General features: G+C 39.1%; 1 protein-coding gene across 1 annotated transcript in view; it reads right to left on the bottom strand.

Moving 5' to 3' along the window:
* LOC150088330 (uncharacterized) overlaps positions 1 to 18,253 on the bottom strand; it is a 243,664-nt gene that overhangs the window by 91,110 nt on the left and 134,301 nt on the right. The window contains exon 2 of the mRNA XM_090370125.1: positions 1,418 to 4,420. Within this exon, the coding sequence (XP_090226251.1) occupies positions 1,418 to 4,420 (3,003 nt within the window). The remainder of the gene's footprint in view (positions 1 to 1,417; positions 4,421 to 18,253) is intronic.

Here is an 18,253-nt window from a genome sequence, read left to right as displayed (position 1 = left end):
ATTGAAATAATTATTTGTACGAAACTTATCAGTGGACTATAGTTAAAATTCTTCAGAATTCATTACAATTCATTGAAAGAGTGGAGTGAATTTTAAAGATATGCTTGGTACATTCCTAATTTAAACAACAGTACTGGATTTCAGACCACTGCAGATTAACCGGCAGAGGGTCTCTTGAAAGGCCCGTATGGTCCCATTTGTAAGGACAATGACAGGTGACCTTGAGTGCTGTTATCGGACAAAAACATTAGTGACTGATACACGGCACGTTGCTTGTTCCAATAGAAGTAGTACCGTACAAGAATCACTTTCACGTTTGCCAGCGTTTATTGACGATATCAATAAACAGATTATGCATATGGAGCAGTGAGAACACTCACACAGTCAGAGATACTGTACCTTTAAATCCTAAAAAATGCAGTGTGGTACGCAATTTCATCAGCAACAGTCGTCGTACCAGTCATCCTAGATTATAGAGTTAATACAGAATGCTTACCTGAAACTAATTCAAGCCAACTTTGTTTCCATCTTCAAGGCAATGTTATGTACACTTTTTTTTTTTTTGCAATAAAAAGGAATATTTTAATGAATAAAGCCTATCGATTACTCGCCAGATCTAAGCCTTTGTGATAATTTTCTCTGGGGATTCCTAAAAGATATCTACAGGAATAATACACATATCACCGAAGAATTGAAAGGTGAAATTACGGCTGTAGTGTAGGGAGTCTCTAAAAAAAAAAAAACTGGCCACAGTTATGATAAACTTCAATTGACATCTGTGGTCTTGCATGCACAAGGATCATATAACGAATATGTTTTTGTTCAGAAAGAAATTCAAATTCCTAGTCTTGAACGACACCAGATTTGATTCTTGTTTCCAGCCGAGGCGAAGTTTGCATGGGTTTTGTTCTCAGAAACTTAGGTTTTACTTCCTGAAAAACAAGAAATAAGACCATAAAATACTTTTGTAGATATAATTTAGATATATGACACATTGATCCCTCGTGGTTTGTTGCCTCAGTGAAGAATTTTGAAACAACCGATCCTAAAGAAACAAAAATATTTCCGACTCTTTATTTTGAGTTGGTTGTTTTTACGCTCTCCATAACCACATTCCTATAATCGTTTTGAACAATTATTACCAACCGTGGTGCCATCAGATTCTTAAAGGGAATCCTCCAGATTACGAAGCATTTTATTCAAATTAAAAAAAAAAAAAAAAAAGCTCTTTTAATGTTGTATTTCATAGTATTTGTAACTCAAAAAGCGCCTTCAGTGACAAAAATTTTGGAATCACTAGTTTAGAACATGTTATTCCTTTTTATTGTTTGTTTTAAAAGTAAAATAAAATACTTTAAAAGGGAAAGTTGTTTTATTATACTGACCACTTATTATATTGACCAATGGTTTTACTTACCTGTTGTTTGTGCATGACTCACCATCATGCATGAACCATCTAAAGACTCTTCTTGAAAATTGTTGTCTCCGCTCTCTGTTAAACACCTGCTTGTTGTATTTTCTGTGGGCAACACCTGAACAGTATTTTTCTCATTTTCTTTAGAGTTTTGGGTTGAACTGCTCTGATGGGATATCAACCTGAATGGTCGACCTTTTCTACGATTACCAATGAGAGATCTCTTTGGATCTTGTAAAATTTCTGGAAGGTCCGTATTACGCATATTTACGGGTTCTGGGGTAGATTCTGTGCACAAATGAGACGGGTGTTCAAACTTATCTCTACTCTCAGGAACATCCACTGGCATAACTACTGTCACATGCTGGCGCTTATCCAAGCAGCATTTCTTTGGGGAATTTTCAGCTTCTTCCTCCTTGGGACCTGTGATTGCTTGGGATATCTCAGAAGTTACTGAATGCATAGAATCGTTTGGCACTTCTTTCTCATTTCTTATGCCACCCCTTTCATTAGGCAAAGGATCAAGTCGCTGTTGATCAAGAGAATTGAGAATACGCACAGCTGTCTTCTTTAAAAATGATACTAATCTTAATGAACTATTTAATGGCCTTCCGGGTCTCTTCCCTCTTGGCTGTAACGATTCTCTTTGGTTACCATCTGGATGGAACCGAATTATATGATGCCTTAAGTTCCTCAATTCACTGAAACCCCGACCACAAACTTTGCAAAAACAAGGTTTGATTCCAGTGTGAATACGTTCGTGTCGCTGAAGTGAAAACACTCTATCGAAAGTCTTAGGACAGTGTCTGCACTGAAATAAGTAACGAGATCCTCGTTGAACTTGTCGACTCTGAAGTTTATTTTCCATATGAGTATCGAAGCTTGCGCAATTCATTGCAGCAGCCGCAGATGGAGATGGAACTTCTGAAGGAAGAGGAACTGGGACATGATTAGGCACACTAGATGGGAACGGGGGGCAAAACCTTGGAGAAACAACTGACGGAAGACGTTGAGGTAGTGAAAATAATTGATGAAGTGCAAGTCCAGGAGTCGATATTGCTGCTCCATTACAGGGGGTAGGCAAGATCGGAATTCCAGGGGCAACTAACGGATTAATGAAAAGTCCTGGAAATAGGGGAGAAGATACAATTTTGCTGTCTGTCCCATGATTTTGTTGTCGGTGAAGTTCTAATTCTCCATACCATTTATATACAGCTCCACAAAGTTCACAGACATAATCGCTAGCGTTCGTATGAAGAGCTAAGTGTGAGCACAATATTCCCAGTGAAGGAAAGGCAGTACCACATAAAGAGCACCTATAAAGAACGTATTTTTGCTGGGTATTTGGATGGATGCCTTCTAGTTTTGTCGCTAGTACTACTTCAGAATGTATTCGTACGTTCTGCCACAATAATGGCATCTTGGTTACTTCTCCATTCCTAATAGCACTAGCATTAGTCACACAAGAGCGTGTTGAAGTGATGGGCAGCGATTCTGGAACCGTAGTGTCCTCTTGGTATTTCATTTCACTTTGACAGCGCACGTGAGGAGTCAAGTTTTCTCTGAAGGTAGAATTAAGAGTTTTTTCTTCAGGAGGAATTTCTATGTCTGTCTCAGAACTGGATTTGGACTGGTCGTCATCTGAGCAGATTTGTTCTTCCCTCCTTTCTGTATCATTTTCATTCTTATCGTTCGCACAAGGACTTTTTGATTCACCATTTCCACAGCTGTCCTTGGAGGTCTGATTGCTGTGCCCCTCACTTTTTCTGTGATCCATTTCTTCTACAGAAGTCTGTGTCTCTTTGTTTTCTGGTGGCAGGCATGCTTTGTTAGTCTGCATTTTATCATCATGTTCAGAAGGAACAACGTTTGACCGCTTTGAGCGTGCAGAAAGCCTCCAACATCCTTTCTTTCGAAGAAGTCTGTCTTCAAGAGCAGGACTCAAGTAAACCATTATACCATGTATGGCTCTTTGATGATATCGAAGCGTATAAACAGTTTTGAAATCACGTCCACAACTGCTACACGTCAACGACTTCCGTGATTTGTCATCTTTTATTGGACACTTCTTGGATGGGGTGTTTAAACGTGATGTGAAATTTTGTTTTGCTTCGTCATCATTCTTTTTGTCACTGTTTGCCCTAAGAGATTCTGAATTAAAGCACTTATTTGTAATTAATTCTTCTTCTGGCTCATTATCTACATTAAAAACTTCTGAACCAATGTCCGTTTCGGAACCTTTTCCGTTAGAAAAACTTTCTTCAGCCGTTTCGTTGTGTTGGGGTAATTTTGCGGTTTTGAAGCCTTCTTCACACGTTTTGTTATCACTAGTCGGAAACCCTTTCTTTTCATCAGACATTAAATATTTTGTCTTGTTATCTTCGTCTTTCTCATCCTTTTCTAACTTTGAGGGCCACTGTTTTAGTAGTTTTTGGCAAGCTAAAAGATCGATACGTGAACGGGAAATACCTTCTGTGATTCCATGACACAAATATTGATGGCTCTGTTGGCTTCTTTTGCACTTAAAAGGCTTAAGGCACAAAATACACTGGAAAGGACGTTCACCAGTATGAACCCTGAGATGGCGTTCGAGATCTGAAGGACTCTTTGTCACTTTTCCACATATAGTACACACTTTGTCACCACCACGACTATATCTGCGCTTTGGACTATGAGAAGGAAGTGAGATGTGAAGGTAATCGCATTTTCTAGACCTCGTTCTAGTTACTGGTCCATCAAATGGTGTCCTTTCACTATTGGAATTCTGTTCAGCACATTCGTTGCCTGCTATATCACATACTTGAACACTGCTTTCCAAGACCTCACATGAACCTACCTCACTAACCTTGCTAGGTAACTGTTTATTAACATAGTCATCATCTGCAACTTTGCCTTCGCATTCCATGTCCACCGAAGAACCATCATAGCTAGACGTGGTATTCTTTGTATCCTCTTGTGCTACAGTACAATTTTTTTCTCTCTGTTCATCTTTCGCTCTTTTTTGACCTAGAACAACAAAAACAAAAATTTAAACATCTCGAAAGTATTTTTTAAACACTTAATAATTTCTGTATAATCATTTTTAAATTAAAGAAACAAATTACATACTGGATGCAAATATACTGGCATATTTGACGGCATATCTAAATGTCTAACCAGACAAGGCTACAGCCTTTGCCTTGTCTAAATAGATTATCTGCTACTGTGCTATAATGCGATTACCGTGCTATAACAGTAGAGAAAATGATGGATGCTAGGGTTCCTCTCTAAACGTATTCAGCTTCCTTGCAGTAGAGAAAATGATGGATGCTAGAGTCCCTCTCTAAAAGTATTCGGCATCCAGCCAGTTAATATGTAAAAAAGAACTCCTTGCTAACGAGGTTATTCTATTTCTCGCTGATTGGGGGAAGGAGCAAGGAAAGTAGTCACTTGATATCAAAGTAATTCTACCAAATATCAAGGATGATATCGCAAATCACATGTACGTCACATATCCATAATACTGTAGTGCCATTTTTAAAACAAATGAAATGAATATAAGTTGATTTCTAAACAAACCAATTTACGTTTCTTTCACCTTCAATTCAATCATTACGCGAACAGTTGCATAAAAACAGTAAGACCTATGTAATTTTAATTATATGATTGAATGTTAGGATCCAGGGAGGAATGCGTTCTTCTCACTAATTTACGAATGTAAGAGGTCTTCATAAAAATAAGATATGCGAAATAAATTAGACGTTAGCTTTCTGATGGACAGATTCGATTTTTTAAGAAATACGGATTATTTATTGAAATGCAATAAACCCTCGCGATAACGAACTTTGCAAGCTACTAGACTTTTCATACCAACTAAGAAATATTGTTCAAGATTTAGGCCTAATTGGATGTCAGATGAACTAATTAGACATTTGACAGAGAAGAAAAATGCAAGGGATTCATATAAATTAACAGGTGACACGGAAGCCTATGTTAGATATAAGCTGGTCTGTAACCAAGTCACAAAGGAGCTCACGCAGCAAAATCAGATTACGAGAAATCATTGGCAAAGGATGCAAAGAAAAACAGCAAAGAGTTCTTTACTTATGTAAACTCCAGAAGGAAGGGGATGAATCAGATTGTTCCACTTGATATCGATGGTTCAACTGTTGATGATCCTGCTCAGGTAGCTAACAAACTAAATGAATATTTTGCATCTACATTCACACATGAGTTATTCAGGGAGGGGAATGCCAGAAGTGTATTAAACTCTGGATTTGTTTGGTTTTTAGGAGCATTAGCAACTAAGGCCATATTGCTCTGGGATATGCGGTGGTCATTCCTTGACCTTTCCGCATCCTCCGTATTTGGTGGTGACGGGCTCGAACCCCGGTCTAATCAAGAAGCGTGTGCTATGCACTGCTGCTCCTTCCCACCAGGCTACGGAGGCGCCCTTAAACTCTGGAAGTAAGCTATATAATCTTGTAATAACTGAGAGTAAAGTGGAGGAGAAATTGTTGAAGATAAACATAAGAAAGGCACCTGGGGTGGATGGGATCTATCCAGTTATATTAAAGGAGGCAGCAAAGGAAGAGCAAACCCTCAGCCATAATTATGAGAGATTCCTTGGACTCAGGGGAGATACCATGGACCGGAATGTGCAAATGTGACCTTAATCCACAAATTATTACTAAATTACAGTTGCTCAGAGCAACTGTAATTTAGTAATAATAATGAATCCAGAGCGCACAGGCCTCTTTAATTATATTAATCCACAAAGGGAGACACAGGTAATTACAGAACTGTTAGTTTAACTTCTGTTCCAGAGAAATTAATGGAGGCACTGGTTAATGAAGCATTGCAGGATCATCTAGACAAGACTTCAGTTATAGCGCAGACACAGCATGGGTTTGTTAAGGGAAAGTCTTGTCTGACCAATTTTATTGGATACTATGTTGTGGCCACAAAGGAACTGGATGCAAAGAATAATTTTGATATGATATACTTGGATCTTAGGAAGGCCGTTGATTCTGTTGCACATGGAAGACTGCTACACAAATTGGAGCAGTGTGGCATTGGGGGAAAATTGCTGCTATGTATAAAGGGATGGTCGAGTGGGAGAAGACAGAACGGTAATCAATGGTCACTGCTCCTCGTAGAGTCCCCCAGGGTTCAGTGTTGGGTCCATTGTTGTTTTCTGTATTTATTAATGATATTGACAATGGCACATCAGGCTTAATGTCCAAGTTTGCAGACAATACGAAAGTCGGCAGGGTTGTTAATGACACTAATGACAGTACGCTGCTGCAATAGGATCTAGAAAAGTTGAACAGATGGGCTAAGAAGTGGCAACTGAAGGTTAACATTGACAAATGTAAAGTACTGCATATGGGAAGCAGCAATCCCAGAGTAATGTATCAACCGTGTGATACTACACCGAGTGGTAGAGAGTGAAAAGTACCTGGGGGTAATTGTGCAGGCAGATAGGAAGTTTTCTGAGCTGTGCAGACGGTCTGCAAGAGTAGGTCATGGTGTCTTGCCAATGATGAGTACTGTACAGAGAAGGGCAACAAGATTAGTGAACGGAATAAAGGGTTGCTCTTATAAAGAAAGGCTTAAGTTTTGCTAATTACAGTGTCTGGAGACTAACCACCTGTGAGGTGATCTGATTAAGGTGTATAAAGCTTTGAATGGTTTGAGCATGCTCAATGCTGATTGGATTCTTCCTCTTGCTCAGAATAATCGCCTGAGAGGGCATAAATTCAAACTGAGGAAAGACAGTTGTAGAGTAGATGTGCGGAAGTTTGCCTTTAGCCAGCAGGTGGTTGCTGGAACAAACTTCCATCTGTCGTTATAGAAGTTGATAGCTTTAATAGATTGAAGGCAGAACTAGACAAACATTTGGAGCGAGTGGATGGGTGAAAATGAAAAGGGTGTGTGGTTTTTTTTTTTTTTATATATATATATATATATATAAGCTTGCTTTCTCGCATCATGTGTCTTTGCTAATGCCCACCGAAGTGTATTAAACTCTGGAAGTAAGCTATATAATCTTGTAATAACTGAGAATAAAGTGGAGGAGAAATTGTTGAAGATAAACATAAGAAAGGCACCTGGGGTGGATGGGATCTATCCAGTTATATTAAAGGAGGCAGGAAAGGAAGTAAGCAAACCTTCAGCCATAATTATGAGAGATTCCTTGGACTCAGGGGAGGTACCATGGAGGCACTGGAGGCACGCTTTTCGTCCATAGAGGACCTAGTAACGTAACCACTTAGGTCTGATGGTATTTTACCATCATTTAAAATATTCTCCTAATAAAACAAACTGCTAGGGGAGTAGTCAAGATTTTGCTCACCATCACTTTTTATCAGCGTCGTGAGCTCGGATATCGGTAAGACGTATGTGAATTTCCAGCGAGGGCATTCGAAAACACTGTAGACTGAATACATTTAATGTATTTTATTATTATTATTTTTTTTTAATAGCATTCTAGCAACTTCGGGAACTCTATTTCTTGCGACGTTAACCGATAATCGAATGTACCGAACAGGCCTAAACCCCATATAGTTCGTTAAAGCGAGATCAGTTAAAAGGGGTGTGATATCGTCCGTAAATGTCCTCTACAATTTTGATTATTTATTCCTCAAAGTACGTTTCAGTTGAAATTGAAATACAGTACTGTTGAAAAGATTATTATTATTATAATTATTATTATTATTTTTTTTATAATATTTCAGAAAAAATACCCCTTTACTATTTTTTTGGGAAGCTTTTGGGAAGCAGATTAGTTACATCATAATGAAATATAATCCGAAACAAACAAAAAAAATTAAAATACCATATACACCGTTACAATTCATAATTGTCAAAACATTTGAGCGCTTCCGGTAAGGTTTAAATCTATACACAACTATAAACTGGATGAATATAGTTCAGGGTATGATAAGACGCGCCTGGGATAAGAGGTTCCGACTGATCGAAACCACTTCTAAACCAATATTTTTTTATCAGTGGGATGTTTAGTAGGTGTATCTCAGGATAGGCTGCTGATAATGGCTTCTCGTGATGAATATTTTTTTTATAAGTTAACGAAAGCGTAAATATCTGCAAGTGGCAGAACTGAACGTTTTTGTCATTCTTCAGCTTCTGAGGATCAATCAATAACCTATTAAATACCTCAACATGTGACCCAGGGCGGTCATGCTTCGCAGTTTCGATCTAATTGGGTTGTTGTGACTTTTACTGCATGATTGGAAATATCCCAGACATCTGGTTCAGAAAGTAGTTCAGCAAGGACAGCAAAGTTCCTGAAAATGATAAGGTGGCACCAATGCAGCAATTTAGGTTAGTAAACAGGACAGGTTTTGAGACTGCATTTGGTACACCTGCGATCCTGCTCTGTCATTCTATAAGCCAGTATTCGCAGGATAAGCACCTGGATTGGTAAGTCGAAGGCAAGAAGACCATTTTACCTTAGCATATAAGGGAATTAGGACTATACAACGGAGAATATAGTTGATAATAAGATATGGATTATGAAAGTTGGAGGTCTCCTGTTTGACTGTCCATATAGATGCATATGTTTTGTACGGGTGGTTTTAAAATCGGTTTAGAAAGGCAAGCTTTTGACTTAGGTGTTTGTCCAACCCTTTATTTTGAGTAACTTTTTTTTTAAATGGAAGTTTTCCATAGGATGGCCAACATCAGTGATGATTCTCTTCTTGATGAGAGCAAGTTGAGCTGTTTTCTTGTTGTTTATCGAGAGGCCAACAGCATGCAGATAATCTTCGAGTTCTTGTCACCGTTGATTGCCACCTGGTATAGTGTGGCTGATGGAACAAATTGGTGGGGAGATATCTTTCGTAACGATATACCACCTCAAGTTATCAGTGTAGGTGATAAAGTTCCCATGGTCAGCAAGAAAGGGCTCTACGGAAAAAATGAAGGAGGCAGCAGAGAGAACATCCCCACGAAGGAAATCTCTGGAGCAGACAATTTGACGATAGTCATCCTTATTTCTAATTAGCAAGGTCCTGGATAGAAGAAGCTTTTTAAAAAGACTTAACAGGTGTCCGGAAATTCTGAAATAATTGCGTACAGTATTATGAAGCACAAAGTAGGAATAGACAGCTTGTCAAAGGCCGCCTTATTATCGAAGGAACACGATATCAAGTTATTCTTTGTTGCTTAAGGCATGTTCTATTCTGTATAGTACATCCACGAGGTTGGTAACAGTTAATCGTCGTGACACTATGGCGATATAATAAGTTATGGGAAACGTATGATGAGTGAGAATAAGGAGTATGGCTTTTTCCATAATTTTCAGAAGGGTGCAGTCTACAGCAATTGGCCGATAATCGCTGTACAGCTTCGGTTTAGGCTTTTTTTTTTGGGACAGGAGAGACTTATTATAATAAGTGAGAGACGTATTATAATCCGGTTTTGAGGACGCAATTAAAGGTTTCAAGAAGGGAGGGGATCAATGATGAAAGTACTGCAGAGTTTAACGATAAAGATGAACCTACCGATGCCAGTGGTTAGAGGCTGTTGATGACTTCAAGGTGTTCCCTTAACATGGTAATTTTTTTTCAAGTGGCGTTTGGTTTGCTGGGGGCTTTACCTGCATGGTGGGTGGAGAGGAATGGGCAAGAGCTTGTCTTCGAGCCACCTTGTTCACTCTAGTAGGCCAGCGCAGGTAACACAGTGGTTATATATCACCGTCCTCTCTCCACACCGGGTGGAAAACGCCGGGGTTCGAATCTCATCGATGATGCAAGGGACTTTTATGAGCTTTGTTCGTGGCTGAGTAATTCTGTCTTAGCCGTGGATAGAAAGGGTCTTCCCCTCCCCGTCAGAAACTCGAGTTTTTCGTTCAGTAAAAAAGGCAAATCGAAAAGGAAAAAAAAACAGACAGATGGCCGTATTTATTTATTTATTTCACTTAAAGAAGATGCCAGTCATCGCGGGCAAGCCTTGATTCTTGTTAATGAACATTATTTTCCGACGTTTCATCCTAGGGGAAAATCTAGTCATTCTTTGCGTTCCTCCGAATTCATAAGAAAAGTTCCCGGTGTTTTTTCGTAATGTAATTCTGGTCGCTTGTTGATCTTGTGTCTTCTGCCATTTCGGACATAGTTTATGTTTAACAATGAAAGCGCGTCTAGCTTCACTATTGAGCCATTTATAACTGAAAAAGTTTCAACGTTATTAGAATCACTTTATTATCGATAAACCGTACAGCTGCTCAACTAGGACGGTGATGGTGGCACCAGGATTGCAGCGTATTGTGTGTACTAGGTAGTGCTACAATTTTTTATGTCATAAAATAGCATTCGTACCAGAGACGGCTTTTTGTATGTTAGTTTTTCATGAAAACAAAACTGCTGTGACATCGCAACGAAAAATTTGACGAAGTACGGAAAAGGTTCACTAAGTAAACCGTCAGTCCTTGGTTGGTACAAGTATTTTGTAAAATATTGTTATATAAAGAAAAAAGTACTGGCAGACTTGAAGAACACGGTGAAAACATTAGATTAGAAATCGGCGAGCCTTGCTAAGCAGGCAACTTATCGTACAAAAAACAATGCTTGGCAAATCGTGCGAAAATGCATTCCTCTCCTAAAATTTACAAAGTGAAGGGACTCTGCCTTTAGACTTATATGTAATATTTAGAGGATTATGCTTCAGGCTCAAAAAAGGAATACCTACCTCCATCATGGATATAGACCTATCACCGAATGATGACAAAAAGGGAAAAAGCTCGATGCTTTAAAGAGCTAATAAATGTCTGGCAAACAAGGTGGGACAATTCAACTGTTGGCACTGTAACCAGAAATTTTCTACCGGATGTCTCCTTTGTGATGTCGAAGAAGGTTAGCTCATGGTTTACAATTAGTCTGGAAACATCGTATCTTATTACTGGGCATGGATCCCTTAACAAAAAACTCCACCAGCTAGGCCTGTTAAACACTGACCTCTGTGGAGCAAAAGAAAATTGGCAACATCTCCACGAATGTGCCTGCTATGAAGACATTAGGAATGAGCTGCGAAACGAAGTCCCATCCTTCAGCATAAATCAAGTTGACCAACTTGTTCTGACCCCACATGACTTGTCTGCACTCCAGGCTGCTGCTGTCTTTGCCAGAAGGAAAGATATGCTTACAACTAATGCGGTAGCAACATAACCTCAAGCACCAATCAAAGATCAACCTATTGACCTTTTCAGGCATATTATTAATCTATTTTATTTTTATTTATAATTTTTCCTTTCCTCACCACTTTTTTTCCATCTTCCCTCTTTTCTTTTCTTTTTCTCCCTTCTTTTTCCTCTTTTTTTTCTTTCTTTCTTTTATTTTATTTATTTATTTTTTTTTATTTTTTTTTTTCCTCGCAAAACCTGCACCACGGGTGAATGGTTGGTTTTTTTTTTTTTTTTTTGCTGAAGTCCCTCTGGAATGGACCCCCAGGTGCCCACCTATGCCCACCTGCCAGCAACACCAGGTGGGTCAGAGTCTCTTTTGAGATGTTACGTGATACACTGGCACTGGCCCACCTTCCCGTGGTGCGGACGAGTACCCAGAATCATCTGTCCAGGTGACTGATGCTTCTGGGTAGCCAAGCAGCCAGAACAGAACAGATACACACAAACCTACATCACACATATATCTGGCCCATTTGTAGTGATACTGTTCTTCCCAGAGATACGAGGCGGAGTTGAACGAATGTTCCAGGTGCCGCCCTTTACATATCCACATAGTGAGACAGTATGGCTTTTGTTCAGGATTCTTTTAAACCACGACTTATTACTATCTGTTTATCCACCATAGGGTGATGATGGATGAACAGATAGTACAACAAGAGCGCTAGGAGGATGTGCAAATTATTTTATTATATATTTTTTACAACATACAGGTTATATAAATTCAAGATATTTAAAATGTTAAGGATATTAATTACAACTGAAATAGATATATAAAGATCGGTTCTTTAGAAATTTACATTACTATTTATATTCTATTATTACGATTCAAGTACATAAACAACTTACATAGAAATTTAGAGGTATTTACACGAAATTATTTACAAATGGTGACAAAATTATGGATAAGTTCATCTTCAGTGATGAGGCGACATCTCACTAGTCGGAAGGAGTGAATTGGCACAATTTGCGCATACTGAATACGAAAGAGCGAGCCCAAGGTCAGCGTCTATGTAATCAGTATCAGAAGAGAGAGTAGACTGAAACCAGCAATAACAGGAAATATCTATTTCAACATGCCACAGAGAGTTAGTTAACGCTACAGCTGCAAGAAGTAATTCCAAACACGATTTACCAACAATACTCATTCCCGCAACACTTCCATAATGGAATGGGCACAGAGGCCCTATGGAAAGGCTCCGAGGTCACCAGATCCAAGGATTTTTTCTTCTGGTGAGGGGGGGGGGGTGTTAAAGACGTTGCCTATATCCCTCCGTTGTCGACGACGCTAAAATAGCTCAAGACACTGATCAATAGGGCTATGCAAAAATGGACCTTGATCACGCTATTCTCTAAGAAGTGTTGCACATGGTTGAATATCAGTTTGATATTGGTTGAACCATTGTGGTACTCTCACTGAACTTCAAACTTTTGCAACATTCCTTCAGCGATCTTTCAAAACAGTTGGTATTTCTGCATTTAGGTGCCAGCACATGCACATTTTTACTTCTGATAATTCAATGTGTGCATAACTAAGTGAGCACGGCCTTGGATAATGCAGAGGCAGCAATGAAGAATGCAGAGGCAGAATTAATTCCCAAAAGTTGTCAATATTGGAAAGTTCTGCCACTTGTTCATTAGATGCTATAGTATTATTAAAAAAACAGTTTTATCAAACAACATTTAACGAGGATTACGGCGAAAATCTGCATTAAATTTAAATCGAGTAAATTGTGTATCAATGCACAGATTGTTGTAAAGTGAATTTTTTTTCATTACGACTATTATTTACAACGATTACAAGTATTGTTTATTATTTATTATTAATACAATTTATTACTGTATTAGTTTAAAACAATTATCTATCTATACATTAATTTTTTTCCTCCCAGTGCTAAGCCAATGGGAGAAGAGGACGAGACAATTGCGCCACTAGGACGTAATTCGCAGGTAAATAATTACATTGGTCATTTCCTAATCAGATTTCAATCAGTGCGTTATAATGTTATTATTATACAAATAATAACAAACTATACAAATATTTACAAAATACTAAACTATCTACAATCATACCTCTACTATATCGGGAGATGAGTCCCTTCATGAACTGATATTACCATACAAAAAACCTTACAATGGAACATCAAATGATGCCGGGCGTAGTCATGAATTCGACAGTGAATCACGTGCACGAGGTTGATGAACGTTAAATGGAAGGAACACAAATGGGTTACTGGGCAGAATCAGACACTTGCTGTTGACAATGTAGAGCAGGTACATGGGGCGCATGCCAACGTTCGTCGCATTGCAAAACAACTGCCTCCATAACATTCACCAACCTCGTGCACGTGCTTCTCTGTCTGATACACGACCACATCCGGCATCATTTGATGTTCCATTGTAAGATTTTTTGTATATTAATGTCAGCTAATGAAGGAACCCATCGTCCTGTTATAGTTTGTATATTTTGTAAATAGTTTAGTATTTCGTAAATATTTTAAATGTTTGTATAGTTTGTAAATATTTTAGTCCTGCTCTTTCAGATGCAACAATATTCCTCATGAATTATGGAACCAGAGGTGACAGACCTTTTCCTAAGTGACCTATGTAAATGCAGGTAAATAATTACAGTGATATTTATTTGACATTAAGAATGCCACGTGGTGGTAAGTGAGGTAGTCAATGGGAGAAGGAGGATGCGGGTCACGTGGTACAAGTGTGCGGGGCAATTTCACACTACAAATGCACATGTAAATAATTACATAGGTCATTTCCTGATTAGATATCGATCGGTGCGTTTCGATAGGTGTCTTTTACGTAGAAAAGATTTGACTTACTCCTTCATACCTCTATATTTTATTTAGACAAGCGTATCTGGGGATTGGCGAGCAAAGCAAGCAGGTGGCGAAGCACCCTAGTCGTTTATTAAAACTATTGTTTACAACTAGCGTAATCAAAATATATGTGAATCCCCTGACTTTGGGTCTGATGTGAAAGGGAATTGTATTTGTATATATACATATTATAAACACAGTACGGTCAAACACCAATGACCACCCCCTTGTTTTAATAATCCGCTGTTCCTTCCCCGTCTGGTGGCACAAGTGTCGCAGTGAGAATGGATAAATGTGATACTGTAGGTTCGTGGCTTGCGATGTACTTGATCGACATGGGCAAGGGGTGAGCTAACGGATTTCGAAAAAGGAATGTTTGTCGGTACCAGTTGAAAGGTGGCAGTTTCATGGAAACTGAATCTTGTGGGATGTTCTCGGAGTGCTGCAGTTAAGTGATGTCCCAAGAGTGGACAGACAGTGGATGGAGCAGCAGTCGCCACGCCAATGGGAGGAGTGCTTATGCCTTATCAGTGGTCACATGGCGAAGATAAGCTGTCCCGCCTTTGGCGAGCCAATAAATGAAAAACGGTTACCATGGAATTTCTGGCCTTTTATAAAGTCCTGTATTCATCACAGCGTACCTAGGCGGAGTTTAACGGATGTTCAGGTGCCGCCCTACATAAGATACTATACACTGTATATCTTCATGACCATGTAGGTCTGGGAGGATACTGGTTTCCACACCAGCCATTCGCCTATGGCAACCAATATGCACTTCCCTTGCTGTGTGGCTTTCTTCCTCCTTCCTGGGGTTTTACCCCCTCCTTTCGCTTGGAGCATATAAGTGTTACTCCACTACCAGACCAGGAGAATAACTTCGTCTACACTCCCTTATCTCTTTATCCCCTTCTCTTGTGCATTCTGTACTTTCTCCATTTCTACCCCCCCCCCCCTTTTTTTTTGTCTCAGTCCAGGAAGATTAGCGACCCTGGCGGACAATAGCCAGCGAATAACAGACATAGGCCTGACGTAGCCGAGTGTGGTCAGGAGCGAGAGTGCATAGCACGCGTTCCTTGAGTGGACCGGGGTTCAAGCCCGTGACTACTAAATACGATAAATATTTGTATTGAAGATTTATTGTAAACTCTACTGACTTGGTTGTCATACTTGAGAAAAACAGAAAAAAATTAATTTAACTCTGGCTATCTCCTAGTGGTGTGTGAGTTAACGTGTGGCCCACGGCCAAATTCCAGGACAACGACAGAACCCAACACAACACTTACATAAGCAACACAAAACACTTTTCCTGATATCCACAGTAGTGCCGTTTGTCACCACAGCGTACATACGGCGCAGAAGTGGGAAACCACCAGAGGCGCCACACTCCCTAATCGGGCCTAACACTATGCACGCATTCCAGCAAGACCATCCAGGTCCGAGGAGTGTACAATAAATAATGAATACAATCCTCAATCGTATTTAACAGTCATGAGCTTGAACCACGGTCCACACGAAGAGCGTGTGCCACTGCACTCTGGCGCTTACCACTCGGCTACGTGTATGTATGTGTATATATATATATATTTTCTTTTCTTTTTTTTTTCCCTGCATACAATACAATAAAGATTTTTTTTATTATTATTACTCCATGGGTATGCGCAGCTCACCAAGACTACGTAGAGAACACATTCCAGAATCAGCAACTATCAGTTTATTCAAAGAGGCCTTAACGTTTAGTACCAATGAAAGTACCAAATATTACCAAATAATATTCACTATCGTTAAATGTGCTGATGGAATTCATCTTTGAGTCAACTTGTCCTTCTGAAAGTTTATAAATCTTCCCTTGATAAGGCGAGTAGGGATTCAACTGCAACATTAATACAATTTCCAAATCGATGCTTCCAGGAGTAGAGGATTGTATTAATGTGATGTTACAAATGCAATCAAATTGATCAAGGTATTTTTCATTCAAATTAATTGCGCGGTGGCATTAGTATAACCAGGGCATATTTCCAGCATCTCAATGGGTTTACCACTATTTTTTTTCGCCCCCTAGAACGAGACTATATAGTTGGCATTATCGTCGAGCTTCTGTAAGGCACATTATTGAACGCTCCGAAAATAGCATATTTATGCTACGAGAAACGCGTCTACCATCACATGATTGGGAAGTCCCACGTGTGCGCATATACAGTGTCACGTTTCCTGTCAAGCACAACAGCACCTGTTCGGGATGAAACACGCAATTTCTTTTCATTCCATATCACGCTCAACATACAGAAAATGTAAAGAAAATCCTCCTCTGCTGCAACTTTTGTCTGCTGATGCAGTTTTCGCGACCTTTAATTAAGGTCGAGGCATTACGATGCTTTGACTAATGTGCAAAAATAATGTCTCTACCTCTCTGAGGATTATATAATCTACGGATAATGTTCTGGTTCTTTAAATATACTGCAAGGGCTGTTTGAAAAGTAAGAGAACGTTTTTTAGAAAAGACATAAGAATAAAACGACGCATCGGTGCACTACTTTTCGATAGACTATTCACCCATCATATTCAAGCAATTGTTGCACCGTGTCATGAGTGAATCCATACAGTTCAAGGATATTCCCATTCAAAGAGGATTCAACGCACCTTTGTCATCACCGAATCGGCTCCTTATTAAACTGATATATTTATTTATTGTATTAGGCGGTCCCCGCCAAAGTTTGCCAAAACCGCTGTCTAATACACAGATAATTTAGATTGAGTAAACCCTCGCTAATCAGGTTATAGTTAATCCGTATCGAAATATTAAAAATTCTGTTCACAGTTGAGTACTTTGAAAGACACATGGGATTTAGGAAGGCAGACAGTAACTCTCACTGCTCGCTGATTGACTGTACAGAGAGAGAGCCAGAACATACATTACATTGTCTTGCGTGTTGTTCAGTATCGTTGTTGACTTCGAGTCGGAAGGATGTTATTGCTTATATCGCTTCATTTGCGTTCTTCTTCATACGTATATACAAATGTACATAAGTTAACATATTTTATATAATTATGGGTTCTAAAGAATTAAAAAGTGAAATAAAAAGAAAAAAAATTTATTTAACTATCATTAACAAGATCAAAGTGATAAAACAACTTCAAAACGGTGTTCATGGGAAAAAAATGCTGAAGAATTTGATATTGGCCAACAGACTGTCAGATATTAATAAACAAAAAGAATCTATAAAGACATTTCCTTTAAAATTCGATGTGGGGAGTGATAAAAGCAGTGTATCAAACAGACATTAAAAAATGTCAAAAGGAAGAAGATGGAAGATGTTGTATTTAAGTGGTATTCCTGTTCACAGAACGAACAAATGGCGTTGGCGTGCGACGTCAGCTGATAAATGTATAAAAAGACAATACATTTATCTATATATCGATGGATAAATGTATTGTCTTTTTATAGTTTTTAAATAAAGGCTCTACAGTCATTTTTTAAAATTTATTTTCATCAGCACTACCTCTTCTTCATCTTCGCCTTCTTCCCATGTTTACATGGGGTCGGCATTTCCGTCCTTAATTCTTTTCCTCCCTATCCTGGGCTTCCTCTCTCCTCCATCCTCTCTCTTTTAAATCCTCTGCCACCTTGTTCTTCCATCTCAGCTTAGGTCTTCCCCGCTTCCCTATCACCTCCAACTTTTCACACCTCTTCCCCACATACTCCTCACTTCTTCGTTCCACATGTCCAAGCCACCTCAACTTAGATTCCTGCATTTCTTTCACTCAGAGGCTCCACCTTAACCGTACCTCTGATGTAGTCATTTCTTATCCTGTAATTCCACATCACAC

This window comes from Mastigoproctus giganteus, chromosome 3, assembly GCF_048544385.1.
Source record: "Mastigoproctus giganteus isolate SK-2022 chromosome 3, ASM4854438v1, whole genome shotgun sequence".
Taxonomy (NCBI): Eukaryota; Metazoa; Arthropoda; class Arachnida; order Uropygi; family Thelyphonidae; genus Mastigoproctus; species Mastigoproctus giganteus.
This window is presented reverse-complemented; position numbering and strand designations above follow the sequence as displayed.